The 20,234-nt window shown below is 44.1% G+C and overlaps 1 protein-coding gene across 5 annotated transcripts; it reads left to right on the top strand.

Annotated features, from left to right (window-relative positions):
- Window positions 1-105: 105 nt before the first annotated feature.
- On the top strand, window positions 106-20,144 carry ABCC6 (ATP binding cassette subfamily C member 6). 5 transcript variants are annotated; one of them, XM_021539816.3, is made up of 31 exons: window positions 106-237; window positions 657-833; window positions 1,165-1,290; window positions 1,947-2,084; window positions 2,333-2,458; window positions 3,030-3,091; window positions 3,772-3,903; window positions 4,219-4,431; window positions 5,259-5,436; window positions 5,897-6,058; window positions 6,645-6,737; window positions 7,107-7,310; window positions 7,658-7,804; window positions 8,504-8,591; window positions 8,859-8,928; window positions 9,554-9,680; window positions 10,152-10,328; window positions 10,763-10,930; window positions 11,938-12,121; window positions 12,532-12,595; window positions 13,057-13,174; window positions 13,715-13,922; window positions 14,606-14,916; window positions 15,625-15,824; window positions 15,930-16,056; window positions 16,608-16,709; window positions 17,445-17,591; window positions 18,043-18,201; window positions 18,437-18,603; window positions 19,077-19,271; window positions 19,801-20,144. In XM_021539816.3, exons 1-31 carry the CDS (start codon window positions 184-186, stop codon window positions 19,907-19,909), a joined length of 4,533 nt encoding a protein of 1,510 aa, XP_021395491.2. In that variant the 5' UTR covers window positions 106-183; the 3' UTR covers window positions 19,910-20,144. The 5 variants fall into 5 exon arrangements, with proteins under 5 accessions (XP_021395491.2, XP_077642980.1, XP_077642981.1 ...); XM_077786854.1 differs by having other exon boundaries at window positions 11,935-12,121; XM_021539815.3 differs by lacking the exon at window positions 106-237 and having other exon boundaries at window positions 399-833.
- Window positions 20,145-20,234: the final 90 nt, after the last annotated feature.

Genomic DNA, 20,234 nt, shown 5'->3' with positions numbered 1-20,234 from the left:
TCCTGTAGTCGGCAGCCGCGGGGCCCCGCCGCGGAGCGCGCTGCCGCGGCCGGACTTTGGCCGCGGCGGGACGGGGCCGGACGGGGCCGGACGGGGCCGGACGGGCTCGGGCAGTCGCTCCTGCCTGGCGGGACCCGAGCTGTGCCCAGGGACGAAACTCCGGGGGTCCCGGGCGGAGCGCCCATGGGTGCGGGCACTGCGCTGTGCGGGCACCGGGACGGCCCCGCCGCGCCCCGGGTGAGTGAGCGGTGAGGGGAGGAGGGATGGAGGGATGGAGGATGGAGGGATGGAGGATGGAGGATGGAGGAAGCGCCGCCGCTCCGCCACCAGGGCGGCCGCGCTGCGGGCAGGGGCGGAGCGGCGCGGACTTTGCCTCCCCGGCCGGGCTCGCCCGAACGCCGAGCGGACCGGAGCGCTCAGCTACAGCAAATGTGGTGCTGCGAGTGAGGGCGCAGCCAGGACCCGCTGCACAGACACCTTTAAAAGGGCTCCACCGAGTCCATCGGGCCGGACTCGCGCAGATTTCCCTCCCCAGGGTTGATAAACTCCTGTAACAGTTTGCGAGGCGTTATCTCCTTCCTCTTTCCGCCATGAGATTCCTGTTCCCAGCCTTGCTCTGCATCATGTCCTTCACTTCTGCATTGTTTCTGTTTCAGGACTGGAACCAGACATGGCATACAAACATTCCAGGACTGACCTGGTGCTTCAAGAGCTCCATCATTGCCTGGATCCCTTGTGCCTATCTTTGGATCTGTTTTCCTTTCTACTACTGGTACCTTCGACACAGAAACAAAGGCTACATCAGGATGTCCCACATCTTCAAAGCCAAAATGGTAAGGGTAAAGCACAGGGTTTGGTCCTAAAATTATCTCAACATTGATGCAGAGTTTAACTTTCCTAAATTATTAATTCTTTCCTGATGATCCATATATATTTACTGCCTCAGGTCAGTATAAATCAAGCAAAGTTTTAGGAAGATATGTCATAGTATCTTCTCCCCTGTATTTCCATTTGATTCCCTGACACTTCCCATAACATTCTCTGTCCCAAACTTGATCTTCCACCCCTCCAGTTTTACTGCCCAGGCAGCTTGGATCAGTCAGTTTGGTAGATTGTCCCAGCATTTCAGTTCATTCCAGTGTGTGTTTTCTGTCTCTGCCCCAGGTCCTTGGATTCATCTTGGTAATATTGTGTTTTTCTAATGTCTTCTTCATGGTGTGGGAGAAAAGCCAAGGAATCCCACGGACCCCAGCATTCTTCATTAGCCCTGCTGTGGTGGGAATCACAACGGTAATTCCTCCCTTGTTTGTCTGCACATGGCCAAGCTTAGCCCTCCTGGGACAGAGCTTGTCTTTCCCACGGTTCTCACTGTCTCTGAGCACAAATTTGGCCGATGGGCAGTAGAAGGCTGGGGATACACTTTGTGCCTCTCTGCTGTGTGACACATCAGGGGGCTGGTGTTGGGGCAGAACCTGTGGGCAGAGCACACGTGGCAGGAGCTGAGGTTTCAGTAGGGTTTAGAAAGAGGTCTCACAACAATGAGACAAGATTTCATTTCTCATAACCACAGTATGTGATTTAATAATGGTTTAGAGTGAAATGCGATTTCTGTTCAATAAATAAGTGCCTATTCTCCCCTTCTATCATTGCACCTTCATAGCCCTTCTATCATTGCACCTTCATAGCCCTTCTATCATTGCACCTTCCAGCCTGTTGGCCCAATTGTAATTTTATTACTTACCTTCTCTGTAGACATTCTTGAGTGCAAAACTGCACACAAAGCTTTCAGTGTTAGCCTCATAGGAACAATACTGCAACTCTGAACATCTTGAAATGTTTTGGCAAGAAGCTAACTGAGTTTTCTCTACTGTATTCATTAATTTGATAACAATGTTTGGCATTCCATTATCAGGTATTTATTTGGACAAATTTGTACTTCCTCACAGGTCCTTGCCTTGTTCCTTACCCAAGCAGAAAGAATGATGGGCATCCAGTCTTCAGGGGTCCTATTGATTTACTGGCTTCTCTCATTTGTGGCTGCACTTGTGATGTTCAGTTCCAAAATTCAGCATGCCCTGGAAAGAGTAAGTGAGATCACATACCTTTAATATGCAGACTACAGAGTCTCTAAACAACAGGGCTGGTTTTGTCCCATTGACTGCAAGGGGGAGAATCAATTTCCTCTTTTAAAATACGTGCTGAGAAAAATGGTTCATAACACTTTATATTTGTGGTGGATGTTTATTTGCAGAGGTAGAACAGGAGAAGCTCTTTCTCTGCTGGTTAAACATGAAGGTTCTCACCTAATTTTCACCAGTATCCTGTTCCTTAGGGCTTCCTGGAAGACCATTTCCACCATGTTACAACTTACCTTTATGCTGGCCTGGTGCTAGGAGAACTTGTGTTGTTCTGCTTAGTTGATCACCCTCCCTTCTTCTCTAAAGCTGACAACAATCCTGTAAGTATAAGGTAGCTTTTCCTAATGCTTTGCTTCATTGCTGAAACAGGATTTTAAATATATGGGGATACACAGGTACATCAGTATCTGGGTGATGTAAGATGCATCATTCTCTAAAAAAGCTGACAATTTTAAAAGGTAACTGGCAGAATTGAGGGTAATGCTCTGTCTCTTTATGTAAGTTTTTCAAAAGTAAAAACCTATCCATATTCGTATTTCCTGTCACTGAAACCAGTGGATATTGGATATTGCTTCCCCTAGTGCTGCTCTCCTGGGCTGCAGTACTCAGTTGGTGATATGAGTATGGAAAAGGTCTATGCTTAAGAAAATAAATGTCTTTGGGTATGAAGAATTATATTATTTGTTCTTCCATCTGAGACATTATGCAAAGTCAAATTCTCCAAAATGTCCCAATCCCAGTGAGCCTCCACAATACACTTACTCTGGTTCAATGAATGGGGAGGGGATAACTCTGATTGCTTTTCCTGGGGAAGCACAGAAGGGAACTATTTTCATCTGACACATGCCCTTTTCTATATATAAATATCACACGTGTTTTCTCTCCCATCAGAATCAGTGCCCTGAAGCCAGCAGCTCTTTTCTTTCCAAAATCACATACTGGTGGTTCTCTGGGTAAGAAAACAGAAGATGTGGTTTTGCTACAATATCAGTAAAAAGCAGCAGCATCAGAGATCAGAGAGTGTAGATGGCAGCCATCTCAGGACATATCTCAGCTTCTGAGTTAGCTTACAGAGTGAGAATTTAAATAATTTCTTTAAATTATTTCTCTTATGAGGTATTCTCACAAGATCAAATTATAAAAATATAATTTACTTTTCTCCAAATAGTTTAAAATGCAAATTTGTGATTCTAGATAATGCTCTTCTGCCTCCCAACTACCTCTTCAGTGCCCTCCCAATCTTGAAACAGATCTCATCAATCTCAAAAGATCACTGTACACCAACCACAGCCCTCTCTGCCTGCTAGACCTTGATCCCATCTGCCTTTCATGGAGCCCAGAGAAAGTTAAACTGAACTTTTTTCTCCACTACCCAAGACTCTCAGTATGGACTAGAAATTAGGGCTGGCTTGCAAATCCTCACTGTGCTGACAGAAGATAGCCTAGGGATGCAAAGCAAGGCTGCTGCTCCTGGGCATTCTTGTTTATTGTGGGACAGGACTTTCCTCAGTGCTGTTGTGATACCAGTGCTGTGTGCTCTCTGTGTGCACTGCCTTGATGCCCCTGTGCTCTGAAAGTGTCACATGCAGCACAGATCCTGTGTGCTCCCCTGACTGCAGTCTGTGTCCTCCAGGCTCCTCTGGAAAGGCTCTCAGCAGGCCTTGGGGGTGGATGACTTGTGGCCAGTGAGGAAACAGGACTCCTCTGAAGAAATTGTCACCTGGGCAGAAAGAGAGTGGAAGAAGTGTCACAGCACAACCCAGCAGTGAGTATTTGATCTGGAGAGCACATCATGGGCTCTGCTGGGCTGTTCTAGATGATCTAAGGACATATACTCACAGGTACTGGTGTGTGAGTCCCTTTGTGCAAAATCTGATTTTAAGTGTTAAAATCTGTTGGAGAACATCCTTCCAACTCCTGGAAGCACAGAACTAACTTTCTGTGAGAGCATTCAGTTTTTTATGAGCTTTTATACTGGACATGGTATGAGACCCCATGTGAGCTAGTGATTTTTTTTTTTGAAGATACAAAATTCCCAAGCTTTCTCCAGTTATAACTTTCTCATTGTTTCTTCCTTCAGGAAAATGGAGTCTGCTACATTTAAAAAGGGTCAGAAAACTGAAACCGGTACAGCAGAAGCTGAAGAGACAGAGGCTCTATTGCAATCAAAACACAGTCAGAGCAGGCCCTTACTGAGAATGTTTTGGGGCATGTTTGGAACTTACTTCCTTCTCAGCACTGTCTGCTTAGTTATCTGTGATGTCTTCTTGTTCTCCACCCCAAAGGTACTGAGGTATGTGCACATTTATGATGTATTTCTCCCACATGTACAAGATGGCTGTGGGCATGAGCTCAGATGTGTATGTCAGCACCCACAGACAGACAAACAATGACCTTTTGAAATTTTCTCTTGCTCAGGAGCTCAGGAGTAATCTGTGCTAAACCCACTGTCAAGCATGAGGAAAAGACACAAAGCCACTGTGTGAAGCTGTGCACACTTGTGTGCAGTGCTGTGCTCCAGCAGTGGGAAGGACAGGATGCACCAAGCCATTTGACAACTTCACTAGAACAGAAGTTATTTGGTGGTTCTATATATCACATCACTTGCTACTTCCTGTAGTCTTAAGGCTCCATGTTTCCTAGCTAATAAAGAGCACAGCTGTGCATCCTACACATCTTAAATAGCTTTGTTAGTTGATAAAATGCTTTGTGGGTTTTGTTGGTACAACACCAACCTGCATTACGTTATATTTTCATGGGCAAAATCCTTTCTTAGTCATTAAGATTAGGAGAAGTTCTGGAAGTGTCAATGGCTCCCTAAGATTACAGCTACCACTTTGCATATTTCTGACAAATTCATGAAAATCAGGAGCCATCCTTAACACTGAAAATGATGTCTACCCAGAGAGGATGCTGAGATCAGAGACTGCTTCAAAACCACGAGTGGCTAGATTTCAAAAATCAAGGTATCATATGTTCCAATTCTTCTGCTATTCACTGATAAACCTCAAGCAGAGAGAATACAGAAAAATCACCAGCATTTCTGCCAGTTTATTTTTGTGTGTCTGATATTTCATCAGTACTGTGTGGATTCAGCAATGTTTGACTCTTATCTTGCAGCCTTTTCCTGAAGTTCATTGAAGATGAGGCAGCCCCAAGCTGGCTTGGCTACTTCTATGCCTTCAGCATGTTCCTGCTGGGCTGTCTCCAGACTCTGTTTGAGCAACGCTACATGTACATGTGCCTTGTTCTGGGGCTGAGGCTGAGAACTGCAGTAACTGGCCTTGTGTACAGGAAGGTGAGGCTGCAGCTCCTTTTTTAGCTTTGTTTTTACTCTAGCCCTACCTTAGCAGTAATGATGTACATTGCTCATAGCAATATCAGAGGAGATGTCAGTAGAAACTAGTTTTAGGACGTAGCTGTGCTATATTCATCTCTGAGCAGTACATGGCAGGTACATTTTTTAGAGCTTCCCTATGAAGGAAAAGCAAACAAAAGGAAAGAGCAAAAATCAACATGAACTTTCTTATGCTGTATGTACATGTATAAACAAGATGTATTTCTTGTGATGGCTGGGGAAAAGGAGTAAATGCTTCATCTTGAAGTGAAGTCACATGGCCCAGGTAGCAGCATGGTTTCAATATCTGGGATTTGACATTTTTCTTGCTCTCTTTATTCTCTGTGAGAAAAAGAATGTTGTTGGACTTTTGGACCAAAGCTGTTGTTTGATAATGTCCTTTCTTCTCCGTCCTGTCTAGATCCTGGTTATGTCAAACGCCTCAAGGAAAGCAGCAACCACAGGTGAAATTGTTAACCTGGTATCTGTTGATGTGCAAAAGATAATGGATCTGATTATCTATTTTAATGGGACCTGGCTGGCTCCGATTCGGATTATCATCTGCTTTGTTTTCTTGTGGCAGGTAACTCTGTGTTACTCCTTCTCCAGGGAGATGTAACTAACCCACAAAAAACAAGTGTTAATACATAATTGTTATGAGCCCTGGGATCCAAGAGCTGTCCAAAGCACACAATAATGCCACCATTTCATCACATGCAAACAAGCTGGGCTATTTATGCTGCAAGAATACTTGGTTGAGGGTTTGGATTTGTTTTTAAGGAAAACCTGGTGTTGTCTGGGGTCACTTGCTCAGGGCAGCCACAAGATGTCCTTCTGAATGCATCCAGGGATGGATGAGAGGAGCCGGGAATGGCTGGAATTGCCAGCGTGCCTCTGGATCGCCTTCAGCAGCGATCCAGTTCCTAACAAGGGAGCGAATAAATTCAGCACAGCCTGATGACAGGAGTTATCCGGCTTGGAGGGTTAACAATCCACAGTGCTTAGGAGCACAGCTCCCCAGAAAGGCAAAGGCAAGATTACAGCAAAGGCTTAGCCAGAGGGATGTTATGCACAAGTTCAAACAAGAGGGAAGGTAAGCAAGGGAATGAGAAGCAGTTTTGCCTAGTCATCGCTGGAAGTCCTTTCTCTTTCCTTTTCTCTCCTGGCAGCTTCTAGGGCCATCTGCCTTGACTGCAATTGCTGTATTCCTTTTTCTTTTGCCTCTGAATTTTGTGATCACCAAGAAGAGGAGTCAGTTTCAGGTATATTTTGCTTCATAAAAATGAAGTGGTTTACTTAGTTATGTGATTACTTATATTTATTCATGCTTACCATGACTGTCTGAAGTAACACATGAGGATTTGAACCCTGCAAAGTTTCTTGAAATTTAGAGTAAGCTCTTCCATGTTTGGCCTTTTTACTATGTTTGCCCTACTTTTCTGTTGTTTTTATGTACTGCCAGTAAAAATAAAGCTCTGAAGATAAAAAGTAAAATATTTACCAGCCTAGAAGAGTCATAAGCAAAACAGTATACACAGCTCAACTGCAGGGAACAAGGTATTTTTCTTCAGAATAATTGCACCATTAAACATTCAACCTATTAAATTATAAAACTCAAACATTTATTACAGGAAACCCAGATGAAGCATAAGGATGAGAGGGCCAAACTCACCAATGAAATTCTCAGTAATATTAAAGTAATCAAACTGTATGGCTGGGAGAAAACCTTCATGGAGAAAGTACTCGGAATCCGAAAGCAAGAACTTCAGGCCTTAAAAAGATCTCAGATTCTGTTCTCAGCATCCCTAGTTTCTTTCCATTCATCAACTTTCCTGGTGAGTGGATCACCTTCCTACATAAAACATATGCTGTTACTTCCCTTTTCCTTTGTACTCCTACCTGGACAGATTTTTCCTATAGACAGCTAAAGATTATATCTGCCTGGAGGTCACAGGAGTTGCTGTGGCTGCTGCACCAAAACCTCCTTAAAGCAGAGCTAACATCCAGTGATCAAATTTGGTTCTGTCACCAACATGCCAGACCTTTACCTATGGTACCTGCAGGACAGACACCTAAAAGGGATAGCCTGGATTGAACCAGATGGGTCCCAGAGTCTTGAAGGGCCTGTCACCCTTGAACCATTCTGAAGCAAATGGTTTGCTTGTCCTTTGCTCCCTTTCAGATCACATTTGTCATGTTTGCTGTCTACACCCTGGTGGACAACACACACGTGCTGGATGCTGAGAAGGCCTTTGTGTCCTTAACACTGATCAACATCCTCAACACTGCCCACTCCTTCCTGCCCTTCTCCATCAACGCTGCTGTCCAGGTTAACTGCAGGCCCTGTTCCTCTTCCTTTGGCCATAAGGGGTTTTTTACATATCCCATTAACAGGTAAAGGTAGGGATTTCTTAGGGCTCAGCACATCAGCTATTTAATTGCCACTGTGAAATGGTGAAGTGCAAGGGCTTGCAGCTAAAGGTACTTTGTGGCATTGCTTTTCAGAAAAACTCCTTTATATTGACAAAATATAGAAATTCAACAAGAATTACTCCTAAGTCTTTTGTAGCTCAGTACAAGCACCATTAGATCTCAGAAGGGCTTCCAGTTCTGTTTATAATCACAGAAATCAGAACAAGTGGAACAAAATCTCCATAGGGGAGACCCTGCTAGTCCAGGCCAAAGAAAAAAATCAATTCACTGTTCAGTAAGAAATTAGGAAATTCATCTCCTTCTCACACTCTAAGACTATCACAGTTTTTCATGTACAGAAGCAATCACTAGAAAGATTGCAGGAAGAATTGGATGAAAAAGTGCCTGTTTCACTAAACCAGAATTACAGGGAAGGATCTGGAAGTTTTGCTAAGATAAGTGGAAATAAACGTAACAGAAGGAAGAACAGCCTTTGGCCATGTAAGCCTACAGCATCTGCAGCATAGCACTAGTCAATATTCTAAGTGGGTCTTCAAACTGAGTCTTCACTTTGGAAGACTCTAAATATTTTCTTCTGTGTGCTGCCTCATTTCAGGCCAAAGTTTCCTTAAACCGTTTAGCAGCTTTTCTGAATCTGGAAGAACTGAACTCTGAGAGCTCAAGCAGAAACACTTCTGGCTGTGGTGAGCTTTTATGTTATTACTTTTGTCTTATAAGAGGAGTAATTGCCATTGTTCAGCTTCTACTCAAGGTGTCTACTATAGTCAAGAGAAAAATATTTGCCCCTTATTGTCACTTTATCTCTCTCACCTCATTATTTCTAACAGTGAAATCTAATCTGGTGATTTTATGTAACATAAATACACACTGAAACATAAAATCACATAAATTGGGACTTTTCTGTAGCTATCTTTGCATTTACGAGTGGTTTGTCTCTCTTCATGTTTTAGTACAGGCAAGTATCACCATAAGAAATGGGACTTTTTGCTGGAGCAAAGAAACTTCTCCTTGTCTTAGAAGGTACAGACTTACCTTAGTCATCTCTCAATACTGTAGGTCAGAGTGGATGCTGGATGAACTAATTCCTCAGGGCCTAAGTGATACCAGGGTGGAATATCCAGAGGCTTCATATTCAGTGTTGAATTCTGAAAATTACAAAATCAGATAAAATTTAATTTTGCTTTTATGTTGAGGAGCATGTAAATGTGAAGGTGCCTGTATCTGGATGTTGCCTTATTATATGGAGACTGTTTTCTTTATACCGTTTTCTTGCCCAAATATGAAATTACAGTGATTTAAGGAAAAAAGTAGAACAGATGGAATGCCAATATTATATATGACATCACTACATGCTTATTTCAAAAGGCATTGACATTTTAGAAAAGAAAAACTTTGAAAAGTTCTGATGTTCAGGAGTGTTCTACATCCAGTTCTTTGGGCTAGCCTATCTCCAGAGTGAGGATGTGGGTATGAAACTCAGATGGGAATGTGGATGAAGACTTCCTGGTTGGAGATGTCTGAAGGGATGAAATTAGGGGATTTACTCAATACATACCCGACAATAGCAAGAATTTTGATAATAAGTACAATTATTTGCTTTCAGAAAGTGTCTCTAAAATGTGTTAAGACTGATCTTTTCCCCCAGCATAGACCTCAGTGTGGCCCAGGGCTCTCTGCTGGCTGTGGTTGGCCAGGTGGGTGCTGGCAAGTCCTCCCTGCTGGCCGCGGTGCTGGGCGAGCTGGAGGCCACGGATGGCTGCGTGACCATGCAGGTGAATTTTCCCCTCAGCGTTTGCTTCCAATCAGGCTGTTTTCAGGAACTGTAAAGTATTAACCACAGCATCAGGTAGCTGAGGAAAACCCACTTACTGCTGAATTTTAACAGAAGCTGTATGTATCAGTCCACGTTTAATTATCTGAAGGTGCTGCAGACTTCTCAGATGAGCCTGAATTTTGGGAATAGGAACTGGAGCAATACTTCAAAGATCCAGTTCTGTTTCTCCTTCTAACAGTGGGAGCTGAAGTGTCATTGTGGTAAATTGCATCCTGTACTTGCACCTCTGTTCACTCCCTGTAAGGTAATAACAGTGCACACTCATATTTTGCAAATCCTTCCGAGAATTGTCAGTGCTGATGATCATTCCAAATTTCCACAACTGAGAGAGCTTTTCATCAAAGATGGGTTCTCACAGTGTCAAGTTGAACTTACAGAAAAGTTTGCTAACATTCTTCCACTTTTATAGGACACTGTAGCTTATGTTCCCCAGCAAGCTTGGGTTCTAAATGCTTCAGTGGAAGATAATATTCTGTTTGGGAAAGAGATGGATGAAACCTGGTTCAATAGAGTGACAGAGGCTTGTGCACTGCACCCTGATTTGGAGACCTTCCCTGCAGGGCAGAAGAGTGAAATAGGAGAAAAGGTACTGCCTATGTTTTGGCCAACTTTTCCCTCAGTAACTACAACTTCAGGTGTCCTGCTTAAAATGTCTACCCCTGAGTAACTGCAACTTTGGGATCTGTGATGAAAGCACAAAAAACCCTAAATTCACAAGAGGCAGGTGCTCAGGAATTTCTGGAATTTAAGCCCACCTTCTGATAGACTAGGCAGAGACATAAGAGATGTTTAAGAGAGAAATCAACACATCCAAGTCATTCTTGGGTGCTCTTTTGCAGGAAAGAGTTGTTCAAGAGACTCTGCCTCTGCAAGAGCCCTAGAGGGAGGGAGGGAGGGAGGGAGGTGGGGAGGTGCACTGATTTAAAAATAAGGAAGTCATAAAACGTCAGCATAAAAGGAAGTCAGCAGTTGGGAAATATGCTGTAGCTTTGAAATAAACAGAGTCAATCTATTTTGCAGGGAATCAATCTATCTGGAGGGCAGAAGCAGAGAGTGAACCTTGCTCGGGCTGTGTACCAGAAGGCTTCGATTTACCTGCTCGATGATCCTCTGTCAGCTGTCGATGCCCACGTCGGGCAGCACATTTTTGAACATGTCCTTGGACCCAGTGGTTTACTGAAGGACAAGGTGTGCTATGAACCTGAACTGTAAACACTTGCACAATGTCTCTAATTAGCAGAGCCCCCAGAATGTTTCCAGTAGGGTGGTTGCTCAGTTTATCAAAGGCTCAGAAATGCTTTTTTGCAGTGGCAGCAGGGGAACCTCTGCAGGCCACACAGCACCTGCAAGTCCTGCAGGGAATCTCATTTAGAGGAGGAAGGTTGCCTTTATCCTCATGCAAACCACGTGCTTAGTGCCAGCCATACTTTCACAGCAAGTTTACAGTTCTTTGGTCTTCTGTCGACATCCTTCCCTCCTTTTGAGATTTACTTCTAGCACAGTTCAGAAGAGCTGCCTGATCTCTTCCAAATTCTATTACCATGATGTCTAATCCCATTACTTTTGAACAGTTCAGTGGCACCTTTACAGTTCTCATCACCCAAATGTTCATCACTTAAACATTTCTCCATTCTTTTTGCATTGGTTGTGTTTTAGTTTTCCTCTGTTTTAGTTTTCCTCTGCTGTCAAGCTATCTGGATAACAAACATGGTTACATGAGAAGGAAGGGCAGCTTTTCTGGATTCATACTATAAATTGCCTAGAAACACTTGATTTAGTTTCACATTATAGAAGGAAAACAGGAAGAAGGCAATTTCTTGCATACAAAGTCCAATTAAAACAAACATATGATTATAAATACCTTTCCATGAGGATTCATTGCAAGTATCAGAATATAGTTATTGTATTGAAACAGAATGACTTCCTAAGAAGAATGTGTCAGACATAAGGTATACTCAAAGGGCTTGACTGTATATTAGAAATGCAGAATATGCCAATTTATCTAGGGAAGAATCACTTTTCTTATGTCCTTTCCTCCAATTATCTGTGCAAATATGCTCAGAAATGTAAATAAAGGAAATACCCTTTAATTCCATTCAGGCTGATGAATTTTTGAGGCCTAAATTTGATCCTGAAATACTGATACCAGTACTGACTGCAGAACAATTGTAACTGCTCCCTCTTTATTCAAGCAGACTCGTGTGCTGGTGACTCACACAATTAACATTTTGCCTCAAGTGGACAATATTGTTTTTCTGGTGGATGGAATGATCTCAGAAACTGGTTCCTACCAAGAACTTCTACAGAGAAATGGAGCCTTTGCAGATTTTCTTCGTTCACATGTTACTGCAGAAGAGAAGCCACCTGCTGGTTGTGCAGGTAACCCAGATGGGCTGGAATCAATCTCCCCAGGTCTGTCAGTCAATTGTTCCCTTCTGTTTTATTTATTTACTTATTTATATCACATCTGTTTTATTATGGACATTTAATGCAGAAATCCAATCACTGTAAGGTGTTGCTTTGTGTGGGGAAAAATAGGGCTGTCAAATCAGCTGACTCATCACCTCAAAATTGATTCTTCAATATTATTAATCCATATTAGTAGACAATAATCAAGCAGTAAACTATTACCCACTGTATGTGCTATTCTTCAAGCATCACCTTGATATTTCTACCTTTAGAAACAATTTTTTAAATTACTCTTTCCTCCATATTACCAGTCTGTCAAAAGCTGTATAGGACAAAACAGGATTATAAAGCATTTAGGAAAAAATATATTTATTTCACAGCTATGGGAGACACCAAAGGCATTATCACCACTGGAAATTGTCCATCTCAGGAGAAGCCCCTCAGGTAAGCTTAAAGCAGTCTCAAATACTGAAGAATTTACTCCAAAAGCCCATATAAGCCTACTGGTTCTTACTGAATATAGTACAGGTTTGGGATTGATCTGTAAATTAATAACAGGAGCAAACAAGCAAAACTCAAGACTAGATAAAAATCTGCTCTTGAATGTGGAAGTTGACTGACATTTCTTCTGTATTTCACAAGGAGGCACAACAGAGCTCAAGTACAGGCTCCCTGATACCTTTGGTTGCTGATGACTTCCCTGTGGGGCTGTAAGGTCAGACTCATCCCAAACCAGCCTCAGAGAGGGAATGCTTTGGGCCTCTGCCCCTCTGTGGCGTGACAGAGCCCAGTCTCTGAGCCAAACACGAACAATGGCTGGGTCACTCTGCAGCCCTCAAAATAGGCACGGATTTAAGGGTGGATGGGTGGCTGAAAATTGAAGGATTTTTGTTTTCTTCATGAAGTGGTGATTCAGTAAAATCTGCTGTGGGAAGGGAGACCATTCCCGTGAGCCCAGACTGCACCCGTGCTGCAGGCAGCGGAGGAGGATTAACCAAGGCAGAGAGGACTCGGCCCGGCAGGGTAAGCACAGCGCCTTCCTGCAGAGGCAGGGACACGTTCCACGGGGATAACACACCCACGGCAGGCAGCCCAGCTCCCTGCCTCAGCTGAGCTGTACAAGTTTGTCAAGGACATATTACACTGAGGAGAAATGAGAGCAAGAAGTCAGAGAGCCCAAAACAGGAAGTTTTTCCTTTAGGGAGCCCCAGCACCAGCCAGACCGGGATCTCCTCATCCCTCCTGACCAGCGGCCCCCACACCAGCACCCTGTGCGAACATGGCAGTTCTCTCCCACACCAACACAGGAAAACCACTGCCTGACAAAGAAAGCCTTGCATGCATTCCAGAAGTAACATGACCCTATTGCACAACATTCATCAGTTGATAATAATCATTGATTAGTAACTCCTTCAAGTATGCCTTCATTATTCATCCATGAGGAAAACAAGAATCAACACGGTTGACATACAACCGAGAAATCCCATTATAAATCACTCCTTGCTTCAGAGCTGGTTTTTGTTCTTTTAGCTAACATCTCCTCCTGTTGCTGCCTCTGTGCAGGTCGGAGCTGGGGCTCTGGGAGCCTACGTGCGGGCGGCAGGCCGGGCGCTCTGGGCGCCCACGCTGCTGTCCTTCGCCTGCCAGCAGGCCCTGGCCTTCTCCCGCGGCTACTGGCTCAGCCGCTGGGCAGACGAGCCCGTGCACAACGGGACACAGCAGCACCCCGAGCTCAGACTCGCAGTCTTTGGTGCCCTGGGAGCGGTTCAAGGTGTGTGGAAGTTGCTCACCTAATTCTCTGTATTCCCAGCGCCCTGTCCCATATCCAGGATGTGTTCTCAGAATGTAAACAAGTGCATACCCTCGAGCCTTCAGCTTCCTGGGCTTTTGGCCCCAGCCCTAAAGGATTTTATCTCCTTTCATCCTTCCAGCATAAATTAATCATATCAAAGTACAAGTGGGGGCTCTGTGCTGAATTGTTGCCCCCCACACTGCTACATTGAATGAAATCTTGGCTTAGGTCACATAAAAGAGAAAGAAAAGAAGAGAAACTTGTGGACTTCTACATTTCTTTATCTTTTTAAATGGCCACCATATATAGGTCACTATTAAAAAAAGAAAAAATATCACTGAGCAATTTAAAGTAAGCCCAGTCAAGCTTATTTTGTGATGAATGAATAATTTGTCCTGCATATTTAAGTTCCTGAATCCATGCCCCCCATCAAAGTGGCTTCAAAGATCTTTGGGCACTCTGGTAACAACCCTACAGAAAGGGCAGCTAACCCTGCAACGCTGAGGCTTGCTTTAATTCCTGCTAAAGAAAGGTTTAATTCCTGTTGCACCTTCCTGAATGCACACTGGTGCAACATTCACAGGACTAAGTGGAAATCACCATCTTGCTAAGGACAACTCTTTTGTTCAGACCTAGTAATAGTAATTTCTTTTCTCTTCCAGCCCTTGGCAGGTTTGCCTGCACAGCAGCAGTGCTGCTGGGGGGTGTGTTAGCCTCACACCAGCTCTTCCTGCAGCTGCTGAGCAATGTCATGAGATCCCCAATGCTCTTCTTTGAGCAAACACCCATTGGACACCTGCTGAACCGCTTCTCCAGAGACATGGATGCTGTTGATTCTGTCATCCCTGACAAGCTCAAGTCCATGCTGGGATTCTTGTTCAACTTACTGGAGATCTACCTGGTGATTGTGGTGGCTACACCATGGGCAGCAATGGCCATAGTGCCCTTGACTGTTCTTTATGCAGCATTCCAGGTATGAGCCCACAGGTACACACACAGGAGAGGCTGAAGCAGCACAGCCATGGCCCTGCAGAAAGCCTCCTCTCATTTCTTAGGGGTGAAGGCATGCAGAAATCAGTTGCATTATCTCAAGTTGCCTCTGAGCAAGAGTAATGTCAGTACCTTTCCCACATCACCTCAGCCTTCCAAAGTACTCCAGAGCCCTCACAAAGAGGCTTGTGCTTTTCTGATATCTAAAATAAAAATCCTACCTAGGCTATATACCTCATTGCCATTAGTGTGAATCGCATGAAGACCAAAAGCATTTTTCCTTTTCTGCAGAATTCCTACACTGCTTTTTAATGTATCCATGTTTGCCAGCCAAGACTGAGCATTAGGGTAGGGCAAGTACCGCTGTTCTCCATCAAGCAAAGGGCTCAGCTGCAGGAAAAACTGTGTAGAGGTTTTGTGGGTTCATAGCACCCTGGCTCCTTTGCCCCAACCAAATTAGGAATATTAGGAATTAGGAATAATTAGGTTTATTCCTAATAAAGACAGGACACAACAGAGGTAGGAACACTGCCTCATCTTTCAGGGGCATGTCGTGCATGCACATAAGGCTTTGTAACACAAGGTTAGTACATACTATTGCACTTGTTGAGGCCTTCCCAGATTTCCTATGGAGTACCTCCATAGAGGCACGAGCCTTCTAATGACTGTCCCTTCTTTCCCCTTGCACCAGCACTTCTATGTCAGCACCTCCTGCCAGCTGAGGTGCATGGAGGCTGCCAGCAGGTCACCCATCTACTCCCACATCTCAGAAACCTTCCAGGGCAGCAGTGTGATCCGTGCTCACAAAGACCAGCAGAGGTTTATTTCAAAGAGTAATTTCCTAGTGGATGAGAACCAGAGAATTTGCTTTCCTGGAGCTGTTGCTGACAGGTACAAGTCTGCCCAGCAGCTCCACAAGTGTTCTGTAAAGCAATCATGTTTTGGGAGAAGGGGAGAGGGCACCCAGCAACAGCTGTGTGCTCCCTCCTCCTGCAGATGGCTTGCTACAAACCTGGAGTTCCTGGGCAATGGCATCGTGCTTTTTGCAGCCCTGTTTGCAGTCGTGGGCAGGACACAGCTCAGTCCAGGAATAGCTGGCTTCTCCCTTTCCTATGCTCTCCAGGTAACCCAGTGTGGAAATAATACCATGCTTGCCTTTATCAAAGCAAATGCATTTTAATTTCTATTATTAACTATATCTGTGCTTTTCTAGATGCCTTTTCCTACCAAATCCTGCTGTCATTGCTGAAATCCAGAGCATCTGGAGCACATAGCCCCTTAGGGAAAAATCTCATAAACGCATGTATGGGCCATCTTCTTCCTCCTGCACCTGAACTCGTAAAATACAAGTCAAAGCAAGCCCTGGGCAGCTGAAGCAAGGTCTTCAGCACCTGTCTTACCTGCTTGTAGAATAGTTGCACAACATCCTAAGAAATAGCTACACCATTTTTTAGCATCCAAGTCAGTAGCATTTCATTCTCTATAAACATGCTGAAAGGGCTATGCCAGGACCTGGCTGTCACTTTAGCATTTTAAGGTTTTCTGATGTAATCTAATTCTTGATAATTATCTGATAAGGAGATCTTTAGAAATAAATACAAAGTACCAGGTATCTCCTGAGCACAGGTCAGGACTCATTTTATCTGCCCTAATGCTTCTTTTCCACTGTGGCAGATAACTGGTGTGCTGAACTGGATGGTTCGCTCCTGGACAGAAATAGAGCACAACACTGTGTCTGTGGAGAGAGTGAGAGAATACCTGAGGACTCCTAAGGAGGTAGCTAATCCACTATTAACCTTACTGAAGGGTCTGAACATCTCTGCAAACTCAATGAGTAACTTTTCTGTTCCACCTGAAAAACCTCTCGTTTTCCTCTTCTAAAAGGCCTGTCATGTTTCCTTTAAAGAACTGCAGTATTTGGGTTTTATCCAACTGACTAGACTTGTTTTATAACCCCTGATCATTATATCCTAAAGACAGTTATGCACTGGATTGCCATTAAAATAGCTTCACTTGTTAACACTCATGGAATAAGACATTTCCTGCCCATATTTGGAGTATTTATTATGTGACTTCAGATGCAACTCAATGATAAATAATGGCTCCTAGATAGCCTTTTAGCTGCCAGAAGTCTCCAGTGCAGTAATTTTTGTTCTGTAATCATTAAAATTATATCTCCATATGCTGCCCTGAGAGAAGAGGCTTTCACAGTCCTGTTTATAGGGGGAATATTAATTTTTTATTATTGACCCACTCAGTGTCAGAACTCTGACATGCAAGCAAACATTCACCCCCTTTTTCAGTAAAGAAAATCTGACCAGCATCTTTGGATAAAGTAAAAAGCAGCATCTGCAGTATGAAAGTTCGAGGCCTTTTTATGGTTTGGAATCTGCAAAGAGATTGGGGGGCAGATGTCCCAGGTGTCTTTATGAACTTCCCATTCCAGTACTGCCACTTGACTGGGTAATTTAAATCAGCCTTCAACACTGCTGTTTGCTTCCATCTCTTCAGGCACCCTGGACTCTGAATGGCAAACTTCAAGGGCAAGTTTGGCCCACTGAGGGAAGGATTGAATTCAGAAACTACAGCCTGTGCTACAGGCCAGGTTTGGAGTTAGCACTGAGGTGTGTCAGTGTGACCATCAACGGGCACGAGAAGGTAAAATCCACTCCTTTAGCAGTGTGAGCACTGCTGGGCACTGACCAGAACCAGGGCCTCCAGCCCCTGCCTGCACCCAGCTACAGCAACCTGGCAGCTGCAGAAAAGCAGGAGCCCATCTCCCACACTGCACACCTTGTCCAGCTTATTACAGCAAAGGAATTCCACTTTTTCAGTCTAGTTCCACATCAAGGACCTGTTGGAACTGCTAAGTCTTGTAATCTTCCCTTCAAAGGCTTTTGTGATTCCTTTTCATACAAAACAATTGCAAGCTGTAAATGCTTCCATTTAAAGAAAATATTGCCAGACTATGTGAATCACAGACAGCTCTAAAGATCTGATCTGTGCAAAGCTGTCTCCCATCGAAAGGCCAAGAGGAACTACACAACATGTTTGTCCATCTGTGGGAAAACAAACATCAAAAGCAAAGTCCTCCCATTGCATTTTTCAGATTGGCATAACTGGCAGAACAGGAGCTGGGAAATCCAGCCTTGTGGTGGGGCTGCTGCGCTTGGTGGAAGCTGCAGAAGGAGCCATCCTCATTGATGGACAGGACATTGCCCAGCTAGGTATCCATGACCTCAGAACCAAGATCACTGTCATTCCCCAGGTATGCAACTCATTTCCAAAATCCTTGAGCAATGTCTTGAGCACCTGGGAAGGGTTTGTAAAGGTTCTGTGAGAGGAGGGACATTCAGCAATTTCCAAATTGGAAATAACCTCTATGCCATGTTCATCTGCCATTCATTATAACACCAGCCACAGATTCCCACCCAACAGGCAGCACCCAAAAGCTCATTTTTATAATTAATTTCAGGAGGTTTTTGTACTGTCTCTGTGCTCAGGATCCAGTCATATTTTCTGGCTCCCTAAGAATGAATCTTGACCCATTAAACCAATACACTGATGCAGACATCTGGACAGCTTTGGAACTGACTCAGCTCAAGACCTTTGTTGCAGATTTGCCAGAGCAGCTGGAATATAAGTGCACTGACCAAGGAGAAAACCTAAGGTACCTTTATCTGCAGAAGGACAGGGGCAGGGCAGTGCCAGCCCCTGGGCTAGGAGAACAGAGCTGGTTGGATAAGGAGTCTAATTCCTTAAAAAAAAAAAAAAAAAATCATTAATGATGTCAGACTGCAAATTGCTGCATTACTGTCCTGTTTAGCAGCATGAAATCAAATCCTAAGACCCTAAGGAAGACCTTTCAGACTTAATCATTGTGCTGGTTTGTATTTGTGCAGTATCTAAAACCCTGCAATCTGTTCCAAGTGCAACTCTTCTGGGTACCATAGGAACACCTTCCCTGCCCTTCCTTAGGCTATTTCTTGCTGTTACCTACCTGCAGTGCCACAAGCCTTAATCACCCTTTCAGAGAAAGGGAGCAATCACCTTTTCACTATTGATTTCAAATGAATCATCTGTTCTAAACCCAAGGAAAAGTGACTAGTGGCCTCAGTTTACCATCTGTGTTCCTACTTGCAGCACTGGTCAGAAACAGCTGGTTTGCCTGGCCAGAGCACTCCTGCAGAAAGCCAAAATCCTCATTCTGGATGAGGCCACAGCAGCAGTGGATTTAGAAACTGATGTCCAGATTCAGTCCATGCTGAGGACTCAGTTCAGAGACAGCACCGTGCTGACCATCGCTCACCGGGTGAACACCGTCCTGGACTGTGACAGGTAAGGACATCTCTGAGCAGCTCAGGCAGCTGCTGTGACTGACACCCCACCGTGGTGGTGAACAGCAATTCCATTTCTGTCCTCTTCATGTTTAACCCTCCAGGTCTTGCTTTAGAGTTTGGAGGATCTCTCTAAAAGCAACAGGGCACCAGCAGATGAATCAGAGATGCTTTACTCCCACACGGTGCCTTTCATGCTGTGTCACAGCCCTATCCCTCCACTGACAGCAAAACCATGACTTACAGCTCCTTGGTCACCTGAGAGTTGTGAAACTAAATCCCCAATACCCCTTCACAAATCTCCCTCCAATCTCAGCTGCAAAAACCCCTCCTCCCAAACTCAGCACTTGAACAGTCACTCAGCAGAAACCCTTTTTATCCCAGCACTGTTTCCCAGCTGAAAAGCTGTTGGAAAGCTTGGCTGAATAACCAGCAAGTACTGAAACTTATTTTAAAACTAAGTAGAAATTAGTACGTTTATTATAGGTGCTGGCATATCCCCAGACTTACATTTCTTTTAATGTTCACAGGATTTTAGTCTTGGAAAATGGCCGGATAGCAGAATTTGATACTCCAGAACATTTAACAGCTCAGAAGGGACTGTTCTACAGACTGATGGAAGAATCAGGCCTTGTGTGATTCACTCATGGAGTATCTCATAGCCCCACCACCATCAGGAGTAATTGACCTCATAATTGAGTTATTTTGGTTTCTCTCTGAAATGCTTGACACTCAACCAAAGCTTGTTTGAGCCAGAACTGCAGTGAGTAGATGGAAAGGGGTAACTTGGGATACATGTTATTTCCATGGGAAACTCAGCAATTCCACTTCCATTATGTTTCCAGATACCAAAACCTCACTTGACTGCTGAAAATGAGTCAGTCAGGACTTGAATACTTTTCTGCTATAAAAGTCAAAAGAGAAAGACCATAGCATTCCTAATTTGTACTGTAAATGGAGCCCA

The sequence above is a fragment of the Lonchura striata genome, chromosome 16 (genome assembly GCF_046129695.1).
Source record: "Lonchura striata isolate bLonStr1 chromosome 16, bLonStr1.mat, whole genome shotgun sequence".
NCBI classification, from domain to species: Eukaryota; Metazoa; Chordata; class Aves; order Passeriformes; family Estrildidae; genus Lonchura; species Lonchura striata.
The sequence above is the reverse complement of the archived record's forward strand: the minus strand, read 5'-3'. Positions and strand labels throughout refer to the sequence as shown.

Bases quoted from the DNA above. Each gene is read 5' to 3' on its own strand.
- ABCC6 (XM_077786853.1), top strand. From the start codon at position 591: ATGAGATTCCTGTTCCCAGCCTTGCTCTGCATCATGTCCTTCACTTCT. The intron at 10,329-10,762 runs GTACTGCCTATG...TCTATTTTGCAG, and splicing joins AGAGTGAAATAGGAGAAAAG to GGAATCAATCTATCTGGAGG. The intron at 13,175-13,714 runs GTAAGCACAGCG...GCCTCTGTGCAG, and splicing joins AGAGGACTCGGCCCGGCAGG to GTCGGAGCTGGGGCTCTGGG.